The 22176-nt window shown below is 42.6% G+C and overlaps 1 protein-coding gene across 1 annotated transcript; it reads left to right on the forward strand.

Annotated features, from left to right (window-relative positions):
* The first annotated feature begins 1377 nt into the window (after positions 1-1377).
* On the forward strand, positions 1378-8035 carry IL26 (interleukin 26). The gene is made up of 5 exons (XM_086471983.1): positions 1378-1548; positions 1927-1983; positions 3436-3567; positions 7798-7863; positions 7949-8035. Exons 1-5 carry the CDS (start codon positions 1378-1380, stop codon positions 8033-8035), a joined length of 513 nt encoding a protein of 170 aa, XP_086328109.1.
* The last annotated feature ends 14141 nt before the right edge of the window (positions 8036-22176 follow it).

Consider the following 22176-nt stretch of genomic DNA (forward strand, 5'->3'; position numbering starts at 1 on the left):
CCTTCTTCCTTCCAAAGGAAGCTCATGCCCCTGGCACAGGTGTGCTGCTGGTGCCATAGAAGGACATACAGCTCTGCCGCTGTCTCTGACAACTCAAGGTTGACATCCCTTTAAGCGGTATCAGTTGTAGTTTAAATAATTTTCTCTGAGCTGTTTAAGACCTTCTGTGTTGCTCTTGAAACATTTAAGGAGCAAAAATTCTCTCCTAGGTGAACATTTCAAGAGTTTGCTTCTACTTCCAACAAAAATGGTATCACTGTAGGCTGAAGTATTGCTATGCTGGACCAAAACCTGCTTTCTCCCTCTTCTTGCATACACCTCAGCCACTCCCAGGGGTCTTGACATTTGACTTACATCCTTCCTTGGCTTAACAGCTTCACATTGCTGGTGTCACTTCAGCATTTCCAAGTCTAACCTTGGTATGATGTTCCTTGTCTGTCTGGCGTGGTACCTGAGAAACCCTCAGCATTTGACTGTCTCAGAATGAGGTCAGAGACATAGACTGTCCAATCTCTATTTGAGCAACTTTGTAGAAGAGTGACCATCTGACTCTATGGTTTTACTTTTACCACACCTGTGGATGCTGGGACCTTGCACATTATTTCCCAATGCCCATGGCTCTTAGCAGGCCCATGAGGCAACTTAATAGCCAGGCATTCCCCAGTCCTTGAACAGAGCTCTCCCCATCACTCTAAACAGCCTGCTGCTTCTACCAGGGCAAATCCTTCCCTGGCAAAAGACTCATTACAGACATTAAAACAGGCAGCAAACCCCTTTGCTGCTACCTGCTGCACCCCTGAAATGAAACACTTCTCAATGACTGGACAGTGAAGTTTTACAGGCTGTGCAGTCCAATTTCCCTGTAGATAACTGATTTTCTAATGTTTCTTAGGGTAAAGTAGCAAAATTTTTTTCTCTCCAGGCCATTACCTTTCAGCAAAGTGCTGCCATAAGGTTTTGTGGGGAAAAAAAAAAATCACACATTTGATATACTTTGTCATGAAACCAAACTAACAAGCTCAACTACTTTTTCCTCACTTGACCACCACTTAAATGAAAGAAGACTTCTCACATGAGAGGGAAGTTCTTCTTTCTTGGAAACCTTGACCCTGCTGCCAGTAAGTATGGAGATATCGTTTAGAAAACGTCACAGATGATTGTGGTCAAATTTGTTGAAAGTGGAGCAAGACGTATAAAAAAGCACACCACCAATACTGATCAGCCAAGCACACAAGCAATAGGTTATCTACGTGAGCATCTCAGTGCAGAAGCTGCTTTGAGGGTTAACAAAATTAGGTTAACCTCTGTCATCTAACCAGTCTTTCTGTATCACATATGCTGCTGTGACTGTAGAGGCACGAAGATTTGGGAGCGAAGATGAAAGTCTATTCTATTTTCAGATCTGGGCATTTTTTATTTCTGCTTTGTCTTTTCACTGTGGAAGGCAAAAAGTCACCTACAGGAAAGCATACCTGCCGAAAAGGACTCCTCTCCCAAGTGACAGAGAACCTGTATATCAAGGCAACTAGTTTAAAATCATCTGTTCCTGTAAGTTGATCCCACTAGTTGAAAAGTTTATTTTATTTTTTTATAGATGCTTTACCACCTTCATTATTGAGCACCTGGAAACTTTAATAAGCCAAATGATCTCTACAGTTCTGAGAGACAGGGTAATGCTGCTTCTCCTTTTGTAAAGGTGGGAAAAAAGAAGATGCATAGAGAGGTGGGATGAGTTTGCCAAGGAGTTTGCCATGGAAGAAGTTTGTAGCTAGGCTGGGATGGGGACACAGATTTGCTGAGTCCTCATCCTACATCTGAATAAGACCATGACGACGATTACTACTACGTTTTGTACAAACCAGACTTAAAACTCTGTCTCCCTTCCTCTGCCTAGCTTAATTAATACTAGCACGTTATATTTTACAGAAGGATCTCATCAAGAACACAAGACTACTTAAAAAGACAACAAAAATGCTGTTTATGGTAAGATTTATACTACTGGTTTTCCATTTTCTTACTTTTAATTTTCCTTCGGTCAGTAGAGATAGGAATTTGTGATCAAAAGGAATGAAAGTCAACACAAAAATCACTTGTGTTCAGTTGGGAAGGACATTGTATTTATGAAAGCCACATGTTTAATGAAGTCCTCTGCTTAGAGGAAGTGTCATATCTGCTCCTTAGAAAGGGATATTCCCCTGGGACACGAGGGGAGAGTTAAGCATGGTACAGGGACAAAGAGGTGGATTTGGAAAGCCTGGCTGAAGGTGCTTCTCTCTAGGAGGATGCAGTGGTGCTCTACCAGAGGAGTTGGGGTGAGGGTGTTTGCTGTGTCAGGGGGGAGTGTGCTTATGGTAGCACTTGCTCATCCTGTGAGCACCCAACTGTGTGCAACCTCCTCAGCAATGTTATCAGGCACGAGCCCATTCCCATGAGCATTCCTGGCAGCTGAGGCACTTTCTGCTGCGGGTGTGAGGTACCGTGGACAGCCCAGGGGTGCTGCAGAGCAGCTGGGACACCCAAGGATCTGCTTCAGGCTTTGACCTCTGCAGGTGCACTGGAAGAGGGAGATCAGAGTTCTACAGTGTGATTCAGCATGGGAGTGAGACCCTAAACTTGGACTGAGTTTTTGTAAGTGACTACAAGTGTGTGAGATATTTTAGCTTCCTTAACGCAGAGATCTAGTCAGCAGGGCCAACTGAGTGAGTTTATCCTTAAGCAGAGACCTACTGGCCTTCGAACTCCCCTGGATCTCATTGATTACCTTGGGAGTGAAGGCTCCTCACTTGCCCATGGGACCTACACATGGACACCTGCATTTGGGTGGCTTAATCTGTAGCTGCATTACCCTCCTGGTGGGAATTTCACACCTGATACTTGGTTCCATTGCGTAAAAATAGACACATAACCATCTGAAAAACCTTTGAGTATCCAAGAGATCCCACTGGCTAGGCAGATATGACACAAGATGTACAAGATGACTGGTCTCTTCTGGAGCAGCAGTTGGAGATGGGCAGGACACCCTACAGCATCTTGAATGGTATGGGACACCAACATGGAGGAATGGAACAATGACACACATAATGGCTCCTGCAATTTGGCCAAGATGGTCTGATTTAAATCCCTAATTTATCTTCCATTTATTATTTGTGTGTTAAATAGATCTGTTGCTGTCACTTCTGTTCATGGTTGGTCTTACAAATAATCCTTTGGCTGCTAGCACAGCATCCTCTTGCCTTTTCTTCACAAACCACAGGGGTACATTGAGCTGTTTAAAAAGAAAGGAAGCAATCCAATGGGATACTAAAATTCATGAACTTCAAAAATTCATTGACTGTATGCTTTCTGATCACGGACATTTTTATGAGGCTGAAATTTTAGGCCAAAGTTGACTTGTGAAGTTTTAATTTGGCAACTTTTTACCTGCTTTGTTTTCAGACAAACTGCAGTGTTCGAGATCAGCTCCTCTCCTTCTATGTGCAAAATGTTTTCAGTCATCTTGGAATAGGAAGTGACAAGTTGTATGTTATTAGTGCCTTCCAGGTCCTGCAAGCAAACATGAATGCCTGTGTGAGTATATTCCTGAGAGCCAAACTAACTTTGTTCAGCTGAAAGATTATGGCAGGGCTCCATGTCAGTTTTTCAGCAGAGGGGGTGATTCAGAGTCACGGTGTGCCCCACATCACAGGGGACCCAACTTCCCAAGGGCTTCCCCGCTGAGGCTGGGGAAGTTTAACACCGCTCATTTCCTCCCAGAGTGAGCTTGCGGGGAGTAGGCAAGGTGGTAGAGAAACCATGGAGACAAGCCACTCCCCTTCTGATAGTGTTGCCTCTCTCAGCACCAAAACTGCAGAGAGACAGGGTAATCAGGGAGAAACGTGGCTCTGCAAGTTTCCGCCGTGTAACACTGCTTATGCTTTCCTTCATCAACGGTGTACCCACTGGACGTGTGTAATCTTTACTCACACGTCATCTCTACTCCTCCATACTGAATTTTGAAAGAGCTGGTGGTGTCCCAAGAGTAAGCAGGGACTGCAACAATGAAGTAAGCATGGACTGCAATTACGAAGCACACAGGAGCAGTTTTCACGTATCTATGCCCGCAGTTGGAGCAGGTTGTCAGGGAGTGATGCTGCCCACAGACAAAGAGTTCCTAGAGCAGATCCAGGTGTCCCAGGGAAGAGGCACTTTTACCAACATCATGTCATCATCCCACCCTGTAAATGACAACAGGACAGCAGTTAAAGCACACATTTGCCCACTAACATACTATGATGCTAAGATGACACTGTGACTTGTGGGTCATTTCTCATCTTATTTTTAAGGGTAGATGAATAACAACATGTTGTGCCTTAAAACTTTATGTCCTATGGCTATTTTTTTTCTCCCCTAAACCTGCAGTCCTCACAAGTCACATTGTCCCAAAAAGTGGAGAGTGCCTTAGGGTGAAATACAGCCATGGACATCCAGGCAAATGTCTATAGTAATTTAAAAAAGTGAGGGCAGGATGAGAAGTCAACAAAATGTTAATGAATTAAAACTTTGTCTAATCTGAATTGTACGGTAGCATGAAAAAAAAGGACATTGATTCTACACGCACACAAATATTTGCAATGCAAAAATGAGCAGCTTCAGAGATATCTTTGCAGAGTTATAGCTCAGAACGCAACTGAAATATTTGTATAATGTAAAAAGATTCAAATCTCAAGGGAAGAAAACTCCACCAGCTTTCAGGTTCTACATTTAAACCATGCTAAACAGTTGCACTTCACCATCATTATTTACAGCATTCGACACACTGTTGTGGTTATCTGTGTCTGTAAAAATTCCAGATATTGTATGCTGTAATATACTTTACAGAGATTTCATTCTTGTCTGGAAAAGCAGTTACATCCTATACAAGTGCCAGTACACACTGAGGAGTTCAGACTGTCAACTGTGACTGAATTCAGAATATCAGTTATTCTGAAATACTATCAGTGACTGGAGCTTGCTATATAACTTAGTAATACTTTTGCTTCTGTGCTGTATGGAGACAAAATGCTGCAGATTTCTCAAAGCTCCTAATTTTTGGGGTTTTGTTTTTTTGGTTTTTTTTTAATTAGTGCCAGTGTTTTACCCCAAAAAAGTTTAAACATAACAATTTACATATCTGGATCTTTAAAAATACTGCTAGAAGAGAAAAGACTTCCTCTGGTAGTAGAAAGACATTTGAGAAATGATGGCTTGTCATGATTTTCTAGGAGACACTTAATTTCTGGAAACTAACTTTTTTTTAAAGTATTTGTATTAATTCAAAGCCAACAATACAAACCCACATGGAAGTACAATAGAAACTGCAAACAGAATGAAAGTAATGGATCCTTTGTTAATACCAAGTTTGGAATTTCTCCATCATGTTATTCCTCAACAATTAGCAAACTCACTCATCCATCTACATAAGCTCTTTAATTTTTATTATCGAGTTATAAGATGTTTATCAGAAGGGATTTCCACCATGACAACACACTTACATAATTTGTGACCTTTCAAGGATAAAGTTCTTTACATAATTGAGGGAAACAGTGATACCTTTATATACATACCCACCCTATATTTTTTCGTCTAACTCAGGCTTTAATTCAGCAAGCTAGGGGTATGCATGCTATTTTAAATTCCTAACAACACTTGTTTCCAAACCACTTCTAAAGACTTTGTACTATGTTATTATATTATTATGATTCTCACACTGATAGTTCTTGGTTTTGTCCAAAGAACAAAATATTCCAATATTTTAGGAGCCCTAGTCCTGTTTTTCAAAAATACATAGGTTTTAAAATCTCAAAATCCCTTTTGTGCAGTGAAATCAGGCTCTTTACATTTAGAGTGTGATTGCACGGTAAAGGGAACAGACATTTTTCCCTGGATACTGGGAGCACCCACCTGCAGCACCACTGACCTATTTACTTGGTCATCTGCCGTAGTTGGCAACATTGCTGAGAACAGTATGAAGTTGCTTCTGAGGCCGGACTTACGTTCCTACATCTGTAGCAGATTATGGAAGGTTTTTATTGTGCTTGAGCAGGGCGCAGAAAGGCAATATATTCCCTGCAGGATTTTTAATCATTGCTCTGTCATCGCAGGCAGAGCTTGCAGCCCTCAAGCAGAGATTGCAGCATCGCTCGCAAAGTGCAAGTTTACAGTTTACCGCTTGCTCGCTTGTTGGCTTGCTGCCTGCGCAGGAAGAGCAGAGTTTGTCGTGTGCATTGCCACCCAAGCCAGCGCAGTCATTTAAGGCCCGTTCTGCTACCGAATGATTTCTGTGGAAATCTGCATGGTACAAGCTGACCTTAAAACAAACAAACAAAAAAAGCAAAAAAAAAAAAAAAAAAAAAAAAAGCAAAAAAAAAAGCCCCAAGCCAGAAAGAACTGCCCTAGTTAGAAGATTTTTAAAGGTTTACAAATTAGAGTTGCTTTTATTTACAGTTTCATCCTGCGAGGTGAGTTTAAGAAGCACAAAAGTTGATTTGAAAATGTTTATGCTCCTTTTCAAAGTCCTCGGTGGGAGGCAGAAAGAAGGACTAGCCGTCCATTCCAGGGAGCCGCCTTTCCGCATGAGCGGAGGACCTTTCCCTTCTTCCTTTTCAAACAGGTTGTCCTTGTTGGTAGGTTGGGAAACATCAGATTTTTCAGTCGTGTCCCCCCCCCCCCCCAAAGACTCATTCTTCCCCTCGGACAGCCCAGCAGAGCTGGGGACCCCCGCCGGGCCGCCCCCGCCCACCCCGCCGGCCCAGCGCCGGCCGCCGGCAGCGCCCCCCGGAGCGGGGCGGTGAGGGCAGGGCCCGCGGGCGGCGGGGCGGGCGCGGGGCGACCTCTGCCGGCACCGCCGGGCGCCGCCCGCCCGCGGCTCCCACCGTGTTCCCACTCCCGGCGGCCGCTGTCCGGGAGCGCCAACCCGCTGAGCCTGCCAGCCGTTCCCCCTGAGGCGGCCAGCCATCCCCCTGAGGCGGTTAGCCACCCCCATGAGGCGGCCAGCCGTCCCCCGGCTGGCAGGGTGAAACCTGGGGTGCAGCTTTCTGGTCCTGTAGCATGAACGGATTGACTCTTTCCTCTCTAAAACCAGCTTCAAAGTCAAATCTTGCAGTGGTATCACAGTCCTGTGTCTCTGATACCACAGCAGGGGTAGAGGGATGCTGGAACTCGCAAGTAAGACATTGTTGACTGATTTGGGTGGGATGCCTGGGAGCTGGGTAAGGTCTTGCTGGCAGAACTCCCGATGGTCTTAATGGAAACCTTAGCTTGACAAAAGGGTGCAGGATTAGCCTGTGATTAGCCAGGCGGTGGAGGAATGGGTGGGAAAATAGGGGGAAGCATAAATTAACTTTATAAACATATTTGAAGGGTTTCCAGAAAAATGCAAAATTGCCCTCTGTACTTTCCAAAGGTCTTTGGTCCTTGGCCTCGCCTTCTCTGAAGTTTCAAAGTTAAAGTGCCTTGAAGCTCAGAGCTAGTCTGTGCTGCACAAAAGCTGTGACTTTGAAATTGATATAAAGGTCCCTGGGATTAATAGAAAATGTTCAATAAGTAGACTTAGTGGTACTCATATTACATTTTCTTTGTGCTGTGAACTCCGCTTCCCAGGAAGCACACAAGTAAAATAACACATTTGTAGCAGCAGGAGATGCTGAAATGATGCTGAGTTCACACATCTTACCAGCAGTCCTGTGGTGCCACACTGTGGGTCAGACTTCCTCATCACTATGTCTTTACACCAGCATCTTTGCTGCAACAAGCTCTTTCGGTTTCTTCTTATCCCTTCAGCTTCCATGTGCTCCATCCACAAGGTTAACTTCTACAGTCAAAAAATTAAAGAAAACATTTCTTAAGGTAAGAGCAGGAGGCACTGGCTCCCAGCTGCACTGTTCAAGGGCCATGGGTGGTTTCCTTTCTAACATCTTTATCTTCTTGACAGCTTGGAGAGAAGGGAATCTACAAGGCCATTCATGAGCTGGATATTCTCCTTCCCTGGATTCAGGCCTACATACAAACCATCGTATGAAGAACAAGGAAGCGACAAACAACATGCTGCTTCTGTGCTAAGAGCAGATCCTTACTCAAAAGGCCTGAAAATCAGCCAAGAGCTGGACACGCAACAGGCCTGTTCAGTAACTCTGTCCCACTGAAGGAGAGCCTCGGTAATACAGTGGCACAAAGAGGGATTTTCAAGAGCTTTCAGAGCTGGCCTGGTGTAGCAGCTACGCCTGTCTTGCAGTATGGGAGCAGCCTCCAGAGCAGTTACAGCGTGCTGATATACTTCTTGCCCTGCCTGCCTGCCAGCTGCCTTGGAGGGAGCTCCCGGACACATTGCACAAGTGTAACTTGAAATCTCCTACTGTGTGGATCAGACACAATGTCCCATGTGCCGTGGGCATGATCTAGCCATGCCTTGTGCCACCCCGTGTGATTACAATTCAAAGCAAAGAAGACCGCTTTTGAAAATCCCTCCCCTAAGCTATATTTCTTTTGTTTGTTTGTTCGTTATAGCTATGTAACAGTATACACAAGCCATTCTACATATAAATAAGAAACTTAATTATATACTTCTTATCGTTATTATTAATTTAAGGTAATAATTAATCCCTAATAAACATACTCCAATTAATGTAGAAACTTTGGTCTATGACTCATGTGTGACCTTCAGATGTCGCATGCTCTACACGAGACCACACAGTGCAGAAAACACAGTCAATGGATTGTCTTTGACTAGGATTGCAAAATGATTTGAGAGAGATTTATGGGAAGTTGCTACTCAAATGATGGTAATGGTTTCCAAAATGTCTTTCATATAGTATAGAATGAAGATGGAGTCCTAGTTTTCTCACATTTTAAAAGATTTAGCAGAAGAAACTGTCTAAACCACTTTCAATCTGTATGTTTTCACTTCCACGGGGATGAGACTCTGCAAAATTTCGGATCTCATAGTGCTAGTATGTCAGGGGCATTGAATACATCAGTGCACTGACAACAAAGAACCTGAACCAGTTACTCCTCTGTGTTGTAGCCTTCTGCAGCCCAGGGGTGGTGGCTGGTCTCTGGCAGGTGATCTTTTGTTTCCAGGGTCCACCTACATGCGGCCTCTGAACAAGCTATGGTCAGCACACCTTCATTTTTATTCCTTGAGGGACCACTCAGAAACCCTACCACAGGTGGTAGCTAGAGCAGGAGGAGGCAGCCTATCTATTCCCACTCCTGAACTCATGAAAGGGCCACCACAGCTGCTAGTGGGCTGTTGATCTTCATCCAGGTGGGTTGTTAGTGGCTGGTGAGGGCTGAGGAGAGAGAAGGGCATCATCTCTTCTTCAAACTTGCAGATCGCTGCCCAGCATCCTAGAGGGAAGAAAGTATGAAGCTATGAGTGAATCCAGCTTGTGACCTGCTTCTGTTGGGATCAGAATCACGTGCTAGCCCGTACTCCAGCAGCTTCTTACAGCGCCACCTCACCTCTCCCAGCCCATAAACTGTGTGTGGCTTGTCCTTTCTGATGCTTCAGAGACCTGGAGCATGGCTGGCTTTCTCTTCCAGCTTCTTCCATAGCTTTGGCTTTGCAACACACTGTGTCAGCACTGGCCCCTTGTAGCAAAAGCCAAAGAAAAGCAATATTAAATTACAACGTGCAAGTTACTCGTTAGTACCTTCTACTTCATTAAAAAAAAAGGAAGAATGCCATCATTTTGGGAATCTGCCAAAGCATTCAGAAAATCTCAGTGTCAGCAGCTTCTGATTGACAATACACTATTTTTAAGCATTGGTGCTTTATATAGAATATTATCTCAGGCAGATGCAAAAGTTTATTTTCCATGAGAACACAAAGCAATTTCTTTATACTTACGTTTAATATGAAGAAATGTAGAATAAAGATAGGCCTTTCAGCACAAGCAATGATATGTCATAACACTGACTTTCTAGCTTTGTATTCTAGCAGTTAACATCAAGGAACTATATTAGTTACATGTTGAAATAGAGGACATTTTTCTGTTAAAGTACAATGGTGGATGCTCTTGGGAAATACTGCTGGCTGACTGTGATGCTGGGACAGCAATAACAGTGTGCGCTCAGTGTATTCTGGAGTTCAGCAGCCAGTGCCAGGGCACTGCTACACATCTTTTGCAGGGGCCTCTTGATGTCTCTGTGTTGACTTTGGGCATCACATATTAAACATCCCAGTCCAGAGGAGCTGACAAGGTGCGCCTTGTTAATGTGTTAGGATAAACACTGGAGATGTTTCAGTTTAACACTTGTGTAAAGAAATGTTCATATGTAGAAGTTTCTGTTTGCTGAGCATTTTCTTCTGTTACCATGATTTCACCTGATTATGTATATACCACAGGTTTGGTAAAAAGAAGGGCTAACTCGAAGAACTCTAAAAGGAAGAAAAAATCCAACAGTCTCTGCTATGGGCAATTCTCAGGTATATTCAATTTCCTATTACTCTTCTGAAGGTGGGAAATCAGTTATGCAGACCAAAGGAAAAATGATACATGAATGAACAAATGCTACCACTCATGTAACTAGTCAGATGGTGACTGAAAGCTTCCTTATGCAGAGTTCTTTTTTTTTTTTTTGACCTGTATCATTTTCATATCACCTTTAATCTCCAACTTGTTCAGCTGTTGACATGCGAGGACAGAGCTTGGGAACAGACTGCCCAGGTGACCATGGTAAGACAAATTCAGTTGCAAACTGTCCTATAAAAGCTATTCAGTAAATAATTCTCAAAAAAAAAAAAAACAACCCCACCCCAAAAAATAACAACAAAACCCCTTAACAACAAAGGACCCAACCAGTGAGGAATATATCATCTGCTAAAATTGTTCCTAATACCCTGGCACTATAAATTTAAAATGGTTCCTTGTGAGGGGTAATAGAGATGCCTGACAAAAAAATGTCCTTATGCATATACTTTCTTACTCTGGGAGACAGCAAACCAAATGTGCCATACTACATGGTCATTTAAAATTTGACAGGGACCTGCCAATCCAGAACATATATTGAGTAATATATAAAAGGTGCAAGTGAGGCAAGGAAAGCTGCCTTATGCCCCTTATTCCAGAGGAATACCAGCTCCAGCTGAATGTCTTGCATGTTTAGCAATGAGACACAGATTTAATCCTCTTTTTTATTAGTAGTGTTATATTATTTCAGTATTTGTTATTTTGTCACTAGAGGGAGTTGCAGTATACGACACATCAGGTTTTGTTGCAGTACCTTACCAGACAACTGTATTTTATTTGAGCAAACTATATCATAAAACAAAGTCTGAACACAGCATTCCTGGCTCTGAGGAATCACCTCCAAATTATTCAAATCTTACTGAATTTCCTTTTTTTTTTGCTGTTTTGGAATGCTCTCCTTACACTGTAAGCTGACACCTAGAAGGCTAATGAGACTGAAACGCAGTCCTGACTCTCTCTTTCAGGTTCCATAAAGCCGGTTGTTGCCAAAATAGCACAGCAGAAGTGGCCCCAGTGCTTTAATTAAGAGCAGGAGCCTGAAGGTTTCCTGGGGCGCAATGCTCATTCCCGGGTGAGGTGGGCAGTGGGGGGACCTGAGGAAAGTGAGGTGTTACTGGCGGAAGGTAAGTCCACTTTCTCCCTCCTAAGAGCATAACTCTGTCGTTTCCAATGTTCGCCCTGCAGACAAACAACTGTGTTAAAGTCCCACCATCCTGTGGAGTCAATATTCAGCATCAGCTTGCAGGGTCAGGGCAAACGTCTGACTAATACAACGGGGTTGCAATTCAAAATACATTTTTTTCAATTAAAACCAAAATGGTTAATTAGAGGGACAGTGGCAAAGGTGATACATTTAACGTTGTGGTCTTTTTCGAGCACGCAATTTAATTTTCGTTTAATGTGTTGTCCTTTTTCGTCGATTTGTTCACACAGCTCATCCATTTGTTTGTGACATTTAGGTTTGCTCTCTGTTTTAAACGGTTTTTGTCCAAACTCTAGTGTATAGAATGGAAAACTGATGGTGAGCATGGCCTCACCAGCCTTCATCAAATGTCACTGTCCAGTCCTTGCTGCTGGCAGGGAGCAGTAGCCAGGATCTGGGAGCTCAGCACAGTGGACCCAACGGCTGTAGGAGCAGGAGGGGTTGCTGCTTCTTTGCCACAGAAGAGGGCCAGTGATACTTGCAAAACAGAAAAACTTCCATGTTTGATTGGGCGAATCCATGGACAATGGTTTCAGGTGATTCAGTTTGCCAAAGACTTTTCTTGTAGAAATTTTGCTGAGCTACCACAGCCAGTCAGTGGTTTTTTTTTTTTCTTTTTCTCCCCTTGTGGTTGTCCAGTGTTGAAAAACTCCAGAAATGGTGTACAATGATTGCGTGTGGATTATTTGTGTTTTCTGCTGTGCTAAGGTGTGAAGGTGGGTATGAGCTCCGTGGCTAAAAGTAATTTCACAAAATGAGCACTGACACCTGTTTTTCGGAGGGATGCAGAGGTACATAGGCGACAACAAAGAGACAGATGAACTTTGAAAGGGGTCTAAATCAATCCGATAACTAATTTTCACAGATTCCAGCTAGGTTTAAGCGATTTGTCTCCCTGCAAGTAGCACCTTGAATCAACCCACAAGTAGCACCTTCTTCCCTGGCGATCAGCATAGTGCCCTTTGGCGGAGGGGTGGGGAAGGGCAAGCCCAGCTGCCACACTGCATTCATGGGGGTCAGCCGTGCAGCAGGGGCAGGCAGCCAGCAGACATCCTGCAGCAGGGATTGAGGTCAGGCTGCAGCAAGGCTCGGCCCAACTGCCTCCTTCCATCTGACAGGAAAATCAAATTATCTTATGGCATAAAAACTCAGGACTTAGGGGTTCTTGCCCTCATTTTCCATATGGCTTAGGACACTTGGTGGACTCTAAGTTGCCTTGTCTATAAAATGAGAGCAGTAACACCTCTGGGCATGGTGCATCCCTTCGTGCAGTAATGCAGATCACGTTCAGAAACCAATAATTAAACAATCCTGAATGAAAGGCAAAATATGGCACCTGCAAAGTAAAGGTCTTTATATAATAAAGAAGTTGCAGTAAGTGACTCATGCCATATACAGGCCACTTAGGAATAAATATTGTGTTGCATCTTTACAAAAACTTAGCAAAATAATTAATTTTAAGTATATTTAACTGACAATTCAAAGTAATAAGTACGGACAAAAGCTTATTGCCTTTTAAAACTGGACCAGTAAAGGAAAGCTTTTTAATTTTTCAGATTAAACTCTAGGTGTCACTCCTAGAAAACAAGACTCATGTTGGTCCCAGCTTACTTTTGATTCTTAAGTTGATGGAGAAAGTGTTAGAGCATGTTTCATAAGTAGTTTCCTTGGATGGAAAACTGAGATAGATATGCAGTTGGAGCAGAAAAAGTTTCTTTTTAAATTCAATTGCCACAAACTTAAAATTGAAATTAAAATTGTGGGTGAAGAAAGATGGGCGTATAGACAAAGACTAGGGTTATGAATCAGACACGAATTCAGTCGGTGGTTTTACTACAGACTTCCTATGTGACCGTAGGCAAGTTGCTTCATTAAGGTACTGTTCTGCTTTGGCAAACAGAAAAATTCTCTATCAATTATTTATCTAAGTTAATTTATCTTTGTTTTGCGTACAGAAATCCTCAGAAGGAAATTAATACCTGTATAGTGTTAATTGTTGTCACTACCACTTAGTGCGGCTTATTTTATCACAGTGTTTTGGTATTTTCAGAGTAGTGATTCTTATTACACGGAAAAAAGGGTATTTTCTGATTGTTTCTGCAAAAGGAAGAATGAAAAATATATGTCTGTGTATTAAAATTGTCACTAGCTCATAACTTCTTGGAAAACACTGATCTAGTGGAAAGTGGCAGCTGCACATGAAGTTTTGGAGTTATGTAAATAATACAGCAACAGTCAGCAAAGACAACAATTTCCATCAAAGACAAGACTATGCACAAATTTTCTCTATTTTCCCTGAAGTGCTTTTTCTCTGAAGTACAAAATCTTAGACCAGAGACTATCCCTTAATAAGTAATTTCTGCTGTAACCAGAACCATCTACAGCAGATTCCTGATCTCAGCTGGAGCCCTGAGATGGTGGTATAATGTAGTCCTTAGCAAACGCTGGGTTAGTTTCCCTCAGAGAGCATTAGAAGGAAGATAATTTTTCCTGAATCATGGGAATAAGAATGGGATTTGGACAATGATGTAACTTGTGTTGGATTTGGCCATTTGGTCACTGTTTCTTCATACCCACAACATACACCAATTTCTAGAGACTGCAACAGCAGCCTTCTTACTGCAAAGACACATGTCCAAAGGTGAAACATATGGACTTTCGGTCTGGTGATAAAAGTTTCCCAAATTAGCCCCCTGTAGCCACCAAGCCCGGGTACTACTCAAGTCATCTTTCCCCTCAGCAACTGCAGAGCCTTAGATGGGAAAGGGCTGTGAAGAGAAAGGGTGCCTGGGCAGGCAGTGCTCTTACGGGAATGGAAAGTTTACAGCAGAGCTCACACAGCCATGCTGTGGTCACCCTGCAGCTTCACCATCTCTAGCCAAGCTTCTTCGTATTGTAAATAATGAGTGCTGTGGGGGTACCTGCTCCTGAAAACTGACAGGAGCTGCTGAGCTGTATATACTTAGTCTTCATGAACACATGTGGAGAATGGTCTTACCTTAATTCAATTTTAATTTAAAAATCAGTATTTAGATCAGCATTCCTATTCTGTTGGCTCCAGTAGAAGAGAGATTTGGGACTATAAAGGCAGTCAGTGGGCCCATGAGGAGCATTTCCAGAGGGAAAAGAGAGGTAATGGAAATACAATACGACTGAGTGAAGGTGGAGACTGTCATGGAATAAAGATGCTGGTGACACATGTCAGGAGTAGATTTGAATGCTAAATTGCAAAACATTATGGATACTGTTTTTCCAGTCCCAGGGATGGGGTTGCAGCTCTGAAAGGCAACAATAATCATAAAGCCACAGGGTCACAGGGTAAATGAGGCTGGCAGGGGGCCTCTGGAGGCCTCTGGTCTGACGTCCTGCTCAAAGCGGAGTGCGCCAGGAGGTCCAACCAGGCTGCCCAGGGCTTTATCCAGTTGGATCTTAAAAATCTCTGGTAGGAGCCACAGAACGCTCATTTTGAAGGGCCATTGCATCATTTCTGGACAGGGTAAAGTGTTACAGAGCTGGATGAAGCCACAGCGTGAGCGGTGGGACCGTGCAGAGATGCTCTTCTGTCACCAAACCATACACAACACATGCGGTAGCCTCCTTGCCAGGATGACCTGGCAAACCCACCTTGATGTCCAGGTGTAACTAAATCAAATACAGTCCCAGAGTGACTGTTGGCCATGTCAGTCTCTCCATGAAAAGTGCAGTTGAAGGACAAGGGCCTTTGTTTCCATAGTAGAAAGGAAAACTACAAGCAACTGTCTGGTCACAAATGTTTGTGTGAGATGAACGACAAAGTGCGGGTGAGTGTCAAGTCCTGCAAGAGGAAAGGGTCAAATGAATTTTGAAATAGAATAAAGACAGATGAGAAGTCACAAATATTTTTCTTTTGGTAAGTTGTTTCTGAAGAAGATTGCAGGCCCCTTGCAAGTGATTCTGAGGCTTTTGGTCCCAGGCCCTGGGGGTGGAAAGCAGCCTGCTCCTGCTCTCGCTCCTGCTCCTCTCCTCATGACATGGGCACTGCCAGGGAGGTTTTTCTTGTTTGGCCCATAAAATTGTCACACAGGTCTCCCTGTTCCTTAGCCATTGACTCTGGCTGGCCCCAGAGTGCCTTTGCTCCTCACCCCAGGTCATGATACCTTTTTTAGAGATGTATCACCTCCGAGTGGGGGAAATCAGCTCTCTGGCTCAGCGACCTCACAAAGCAGTGGAAGAATGTGGCACACTAAAATATTTAGGTAATAACAGCTATCTGATTACCATTCCCTGATTTTTGAATAGTCAGAGATAAAAACCTGAGAAAATCTAAGTTTAACATGTTTTAGTGAAAGAAGGTGTATAAAAGGAGAGGGAACTGGAGGAAGCTGGAATGGGAGTGTAGAGGAAGAGTGATGATAGGTGAGTAGAGGAGCCTGGGGTGTTCAGCTTTCAACTGTAGCCTCAGTGTCTTGCTGTATTTTGCACATAAAACCATCTGTTTAAAGACAGCAGTGAGTGGAGATTCCAGAAGCTGAAGTTGCAGAGAAAAGAATGAAATTCGATCAGAGATTATGAACGAGGTTGTATATCGATATTAAGGTGTATATAGATACTATAGATACTAAGATATTGAGGTGTAAGCGGATTTGGTTTTACTTTTCAAACAGACCTTTAATCAATTATCATAATTTTCTTCTCTTCAAGGCCTCAAAAAGACCTTTACATGCACGATATAGTAACAGATATTTGCGTTATTAGCGCGCAGCACTTGTTAAAGTTAACTGATTGATGCTTTTCCTTCCACTTCCCCCCAGTGCTGCTCATTTAAGTTGTTTAGGTACTCAATGGTGTAAACATGCTTTTGACAGAGATGATAGGAAGGAAATAACTTCCTTGAAGAAACAAAGGTGCAGAGCATATATTTGTTTGCTTGTTTCTCCTAAAGATTCAATGAGCAGCAGTTAACAGCAAAATACACCATGGTGGGTTTATCATCGCAGATGAAGCTCGGTAGCCCGTGTCTATCGTTAATAAAACATCATCAATTATTTCCTGTTCTCTCCCTCCCTGAGTGAAAGAAGTCGTTTGTGCCAGCCCAGCTTGTTGTCCCTAACCACGAGCGAAGAACCCACTGACGTCTCCTAGACAAATTTTGTCATGTCAGTGTAAATGTTTTCTCTGTTCCTGTATAACGATTAGGGAATAACCAGTAGCACTTTCCAAGTGATGAAGAAAGCTCACAGAAATAAACCACAGGCGTGGTAAATTAGTCACTTGATAAAACTATTTACAATCGAGCCTCCTAGATGTGAGGAAAAAATTTTTTTTGTGAATGAGAAACCACAGGCTGTCAGTGGAAAAGGCAGCCTGTTTTTCTACCCACAACAGGGGAAAGAGTGTTTCACGTATGCTGCTGCCCCGCAAGAGCTTGCAGATGTGAATCCCAAGCTGGCAGACAACTGTGGTGGTGGCGGCTGGAGAAGGGCAGCCCACACCAGCCGTCAATTCGGAGTTTCTAGGGTGGGTACCAGGCATTGCCCCCATTCCTGGGAGACTCCCCTGCTCTCTTCTTCCTCCCCTACCTGGATGGCAGCTGCAACATGGATGGCGATGAGGTGGCCACTCCACTTCTCGGTTTCAGGCTATTTCTGGCATTTTGGGGCAACTTTGACGTCAGTGTGCGAATGGCAGCAGCAGGTTTCTCGCTCTAGGAAATGTTGGGGTGCTTTTAGAAAAATTTCCCATTTCACTTGAGTGAAGCGAAGGGTGTTCAAAGTTTGGAGAAAATTGCAGGGTTGCAAATAGCTACATAGAGGGTGTGTAGCATTGAGTACAGGGCTGCTATTTGAGTCAGTGGATCGGCCTCCCCACGCTCAGCAACCTGTACTTGCATGCCCTGTGTTAAAAATGGCCTGCTGATACCAAAGGATGATTGAGGCGAATGTCTCACTGATACAAACTGCGCTCAGCTGTTAGATATGTTCAGAACAATCTGATTTCAGACCATGGAAAGCAAAGATCCTGGCACTTATTCTTCTGTACAGAGAAAACACAAGTGGATCTTTAGGGGAGGTTTTGTAGATGGAAGGGAAGAGGCCACACTGATGTGCTGGGCAGCTACAATCTAGTAAAGAATATTTCCCAGACCTAAACTCTAGGACGAGTGTTTCGGTGACTGTAAAAAGACCTCAGAATAGTTATAAACTGCCCGTGTTGTACTGTGGCAAAAAGAGTGAATATAGGTGGTCAGCTCATCCATGAGTAGGACTACTGAGAAAAAGCAGAAAGATGTAACTTCTGCATGTAGTTTCACTATTGATTTTCTGAGTCCACTCCAACTCTTCATTTCTTTGAATCATTGGAATATTGAAAAGGTTTTAAAGGATAGTTACAAGAAAACATGCTCTCTGGTAAAAACAAGACACTAAAGATATCAGTTCAATCCCATCCATGAGGGAAGATAAAAAAAATCAACTAGATTACACTTCGTCTACAGAAGCAACTTCATAAGAAACAACAGGTTTCTCCAGTCAGACAGAAGAAAACACAGCAAGGTTTTACTCTTCAGTACTAAAATCAGGAAATCCAGTTTGCCTGGAACTAGCAATAAGACAGCCACTCACCAAACCAACTGCTGTAAATGATCATTTTAAGACTGTAAATGGAAACTGTACAATTTTTTTATAAGTTGAATTCACTAGAAACTGAGCTCAAGGGTGGAATAGGATGCTTTGAAGAAGTTTTGTACCTATGAAACTTTCCCTGTTCTTTTGGGAAGGCTGTTCCAGAATCTTATGCTCTGATTGCCGGAAGTCTTCCATCTTCCGGTCTAAATTTACTCATGACCAGTTTATAGCCATTTCATTTAGTATCAGTTTATTCTGTTAGCTTACATGACTTAGTGAATTTGAGGTTTTCCCACGCTAATGTAGTTCAGATAACAAGTACAGCTTCTCTCCGCCTTTGTTTTTCTGAAGCTGAACAAGCAAAACTCTTCTAGACTTTTTTTATAAAATAGGAGCTCTCTACTTGTTGTCTGGACCTTTTCTAATTTGAAATCATCTGTATAGCACAGGGTTAACCCACAACTGTACACTGGCATTATTCCCTTCCTCTGTCTTCTGTAACTGTCTTGCCCAGTTAACCTTCACTGCATCCATTTCCATCACAGTGTTGCCTTGATGGTTCCTGTTGTCAGCAGTGGCACCATGGGGTCATTCTCCTCCTCCAAAGGGTGCCCTTCCCAGCTTCTGACTAGAAGCCACACATCCGGACTGGCAGTTGCACAGTCACATTTCTCCCTGTTTTATTAATTCCATCCTCAAGTAAACAAAGTTCTAACTTCAATCTGCTTTTGATTGAACCCAGGCTGCATTTTACTCTTTCTCCTCCTTGTTTTTAACAGTTGATTATTTCATAATTTTTTCTAAAGCCTTGCACACCACTCTTGTCAGATAATGTGTCTTTCTTCCTTGCTGGTTATTCTTCCTTTCTTAATGACAGCTATTGCATTTGCTGTTCTCCGATCTGAAAGTGCTACCACTTATTTGATAGATGGATTAAAAGTTCTCCCTACTGCAACTGCATTTTTAATGTGCCCATTTGTTCGGTTTGTTTCCTTGATGGGAGAACCTTTAACTTTGCCTTCTTGCTTTTGCTTTTGCCTTAGAGGAGATAATTTCCATTCCTGTTGCTATCAGTCATCTTGACTTTACTTCCGTGTTCTATGTCAGCAACTCTTACAATGATCTGGCTCACCTAATACATTCACCAATGCTTCTTAATGTCCCCATCCATGCTAAAAATTGAGATGAATTGTCTATTTAATTTTTTGGCTACAATGTATACAACCATCCAGTCCAGTTTTAACCCATACCAGTGTGACTTCTATCTTTATGCTCCTCTTGTGTACACAATGATGGCATGATTTGCTGTTTTCACATTTTTACATGGACTGATTTAGTGTGAATTTGGGGAGTTCTTTCGCACCCCATTTTGACATCCAAGAGGCAGTTATCACTGCTGATCAGTCCTTCTTTCTGTCTGCCAGGGCCCTGCTATATTCTTGCTATTCTTGAAGAGGTGGTTGGGTTGGCCGGTGTCATCAGAATGTCATCAAGCCCAGGTTGAAAGGGAACCCTGTAGATACCAGGTATAACCTTCTGCTCTACCTCAGGTCTTGGATTAAGTTATCTAGTGCGCTGGCAAGCACAGTGTCAAATACTTGAAGGTAGGTTCCACCACTTCTTTGGTCAACCTACCCTGATATTTAATTTTTCTCATGCTGGAAACCCCCCTGAAGGAACTTGAACCTGTTGCACCTTTCACCATGCATCTGTGTGAACAGAGTACCACCATCTTCTCTGTAACTACCTTTTGGGTAGCAGAAAACTGTGGTTGTATACCCCCGAACCTTCTCACCTTGTGGCTGGGCAAACGCAATTCTTTCAGTTTTAATTCATAAGTAGAGGTCTCCAACCTTCTAATCACATTGGAGGTCATCAGATGAACCTTCTCCCATTTTTCAGTGTATCTCTTGAGCTGGGAGGACCAAAGTTGAGTGCACTATACTGGCTGTGGCCTCACAACTGCCAAGCAGAATGGGAGAGAGAATATCCCATGCCTTGCTAGCTCTCGTTTTGCTGATACAGCTCAGGATACCGTTTGCCTTCACTGCTGCGAAAATGAAACCCACTTATGTTCAGCTGTCCACCAACACTTCCAGATCCCCTACAGCAGACCTACACTCCTGTCTGTCATATTTTTCTTTCTTACTTTGGAGGAAAATTCTAAAGAATTTTGCACTTTTGACTTACAGAAACTGCAGTCTTGCTTCATGTTTACCTTTACCTTCAGACCCACTGATTAGTTCCTCTAACTTCTCGAAATGTCTCTTTTTGAAATAAAACCATCATTGTTTAACTGAAAAGTTACAACTCATGTAACAATATCCAGTCTTATTCAGAGAAATTCTGAGTAGTATTTACATTCTCAGTCATACTGTACTTTATTATGTTATATCTTTGTCCAATCAGAGGATTGGATAGGGGACACCTTATGTGACTCCAGAGGAATGTGTTCTACTATGATGTTTTACCCAGCCCCATTTTGTTTTCTCCAAGATATTCCTTCAGACATTTTGACTATAGGTTCCTTCTGTGACATATAAAATATCTTCATCACCCCTGCTTGTACTTCTGCTTTTCCTAAACTTTGTTGGCTGTGCTCTAGGCATATCTGCTACTTCATTATTTCATTTTCATTATTTGTACACCACTTCTGGAGATACTCGAAGACCTACAGACTTCCTAAACCTGTGAATACCAACGAAGAATAACCTTGTGATTTGAGGCAACTAGAAAACCAACATGAATCCAGGCTTTCTTCAGCTAATCAACACTTCATTATCACTGAACAATAAAGTTCCTGCAAAGACTTCCTTGGGAGTAGAAGAGGAACTGATGCATCCCACCACAGCCTCTTTTGAGTGTAATTTGAGATGCAATGCCAGAAATTATAGGTTTTTTTGGTAGGTTTCCTTATGTTCCCAAGTATGAGAAGATTAATGACTGCTTTTAAATATTTGTTTCTTCCACAGATATTTGTTTCTGTACACCTATCTGTCTACTTGTGCCTGATTATTCTGGTTCAGGGTCTTGTACAAGCAACTTGCAATTTTAATTTCCTGTACAAACAGGCAATTTTAATTTCCTGCTTCCCATTGCTTAGACCATTCAACTTCAGTACTTAAACATTTCAAATAAGGTATCAGAAGTTGTTGCAAGGTATCTTATGTCTTCATCAGCAAAATGAGCAATGTTATAGGAGCAGATCTGTAAGTTAAAAAAACTGGCATTGAGGACCCAACTTCCACACCATGTTTGTTTTGAGCTTATTTTGAACTAGCTCTGGTCTGGTCCTGTGGTTTGCGCTCCTGTTAACAGCTGGAGAACATCAAATGAGTTTCTGAAAACGTCTTCCATTTTTATTTTATCTGAAAGCAACTCATTTTTATGGGCTCCAAGAGTGCTCCCAAGTTCAATCCAAAGTACGGTGAGTAGGGATGATCAGAAGACTGGTTTTAACTTCCCATGCATAGAACAAATGGCACACTAATGCAGAAGATCTCACTGATATGCCGTTTTACCTTATATGGGAGGGAAAAATTGTTAGCTAATCTAAAATTTCTTTGGGTAATTTTTAGCAACTATTGAACCAGAATTGCTGGCTTTCCAAAAGAAAAATTTCTTATGGAAAGGGGAGAGCATTTGAAGTGTACTGATGGAAACTAGAGTTGGTATGCCTGAACTCTGAGCCCTTTGCAATTGAAATTCCACTTGTATATCTGCTTTTGCAAAGCTTTGAAAGGACTGTTGTACTTTACCTGTGTACGTGTAGATAGACACAGTACACCACAGCTAAAGCTTGCTCCTCTGCTGCTGATATCCACACTAGCCAGATTAAAATAAAACAACCCTAGCTACGGTAGCACATGCTACAGTTTCTCCT

This window comes from Leptosomus discolor, chromosome 1 (assembly GCF_034619465.1).
Source record: "Leptosomus discolor isolate bLepDis1 chromosome 1, bLepDis1.hap2, whole genome shotgun sequence".
Lineage (NCBI taxonomy): Eukaryota > Metazoa > Chordata > Aves > Leptosomiformes > Leptosomidae > Leptosomus > Leptosomus discolor.

Coding starts and splice junctions, on each gene's coding strand:
- IL26 (XM_086471983.1), top strand. CDS start 1,378: ATGAAAGTCTATTCTATTTTCAGATCTGGGCATTTTTTATTTCTGCTT. Junction 1,984..3,435: donor CAACAAAAATGCTGTTTATG/GTAAGATTTATA, acceptor CTTTGTTTTCAG/ACAAACTGCAGTGTTCGAGA. Junction 7,864..7,948: donor TAAAGAAAACATTTCTTAAG/GTAAGAGCAGGA, acceptor TCTTCTTGACAG/CTTGGAGAGAAGGGAATCTA.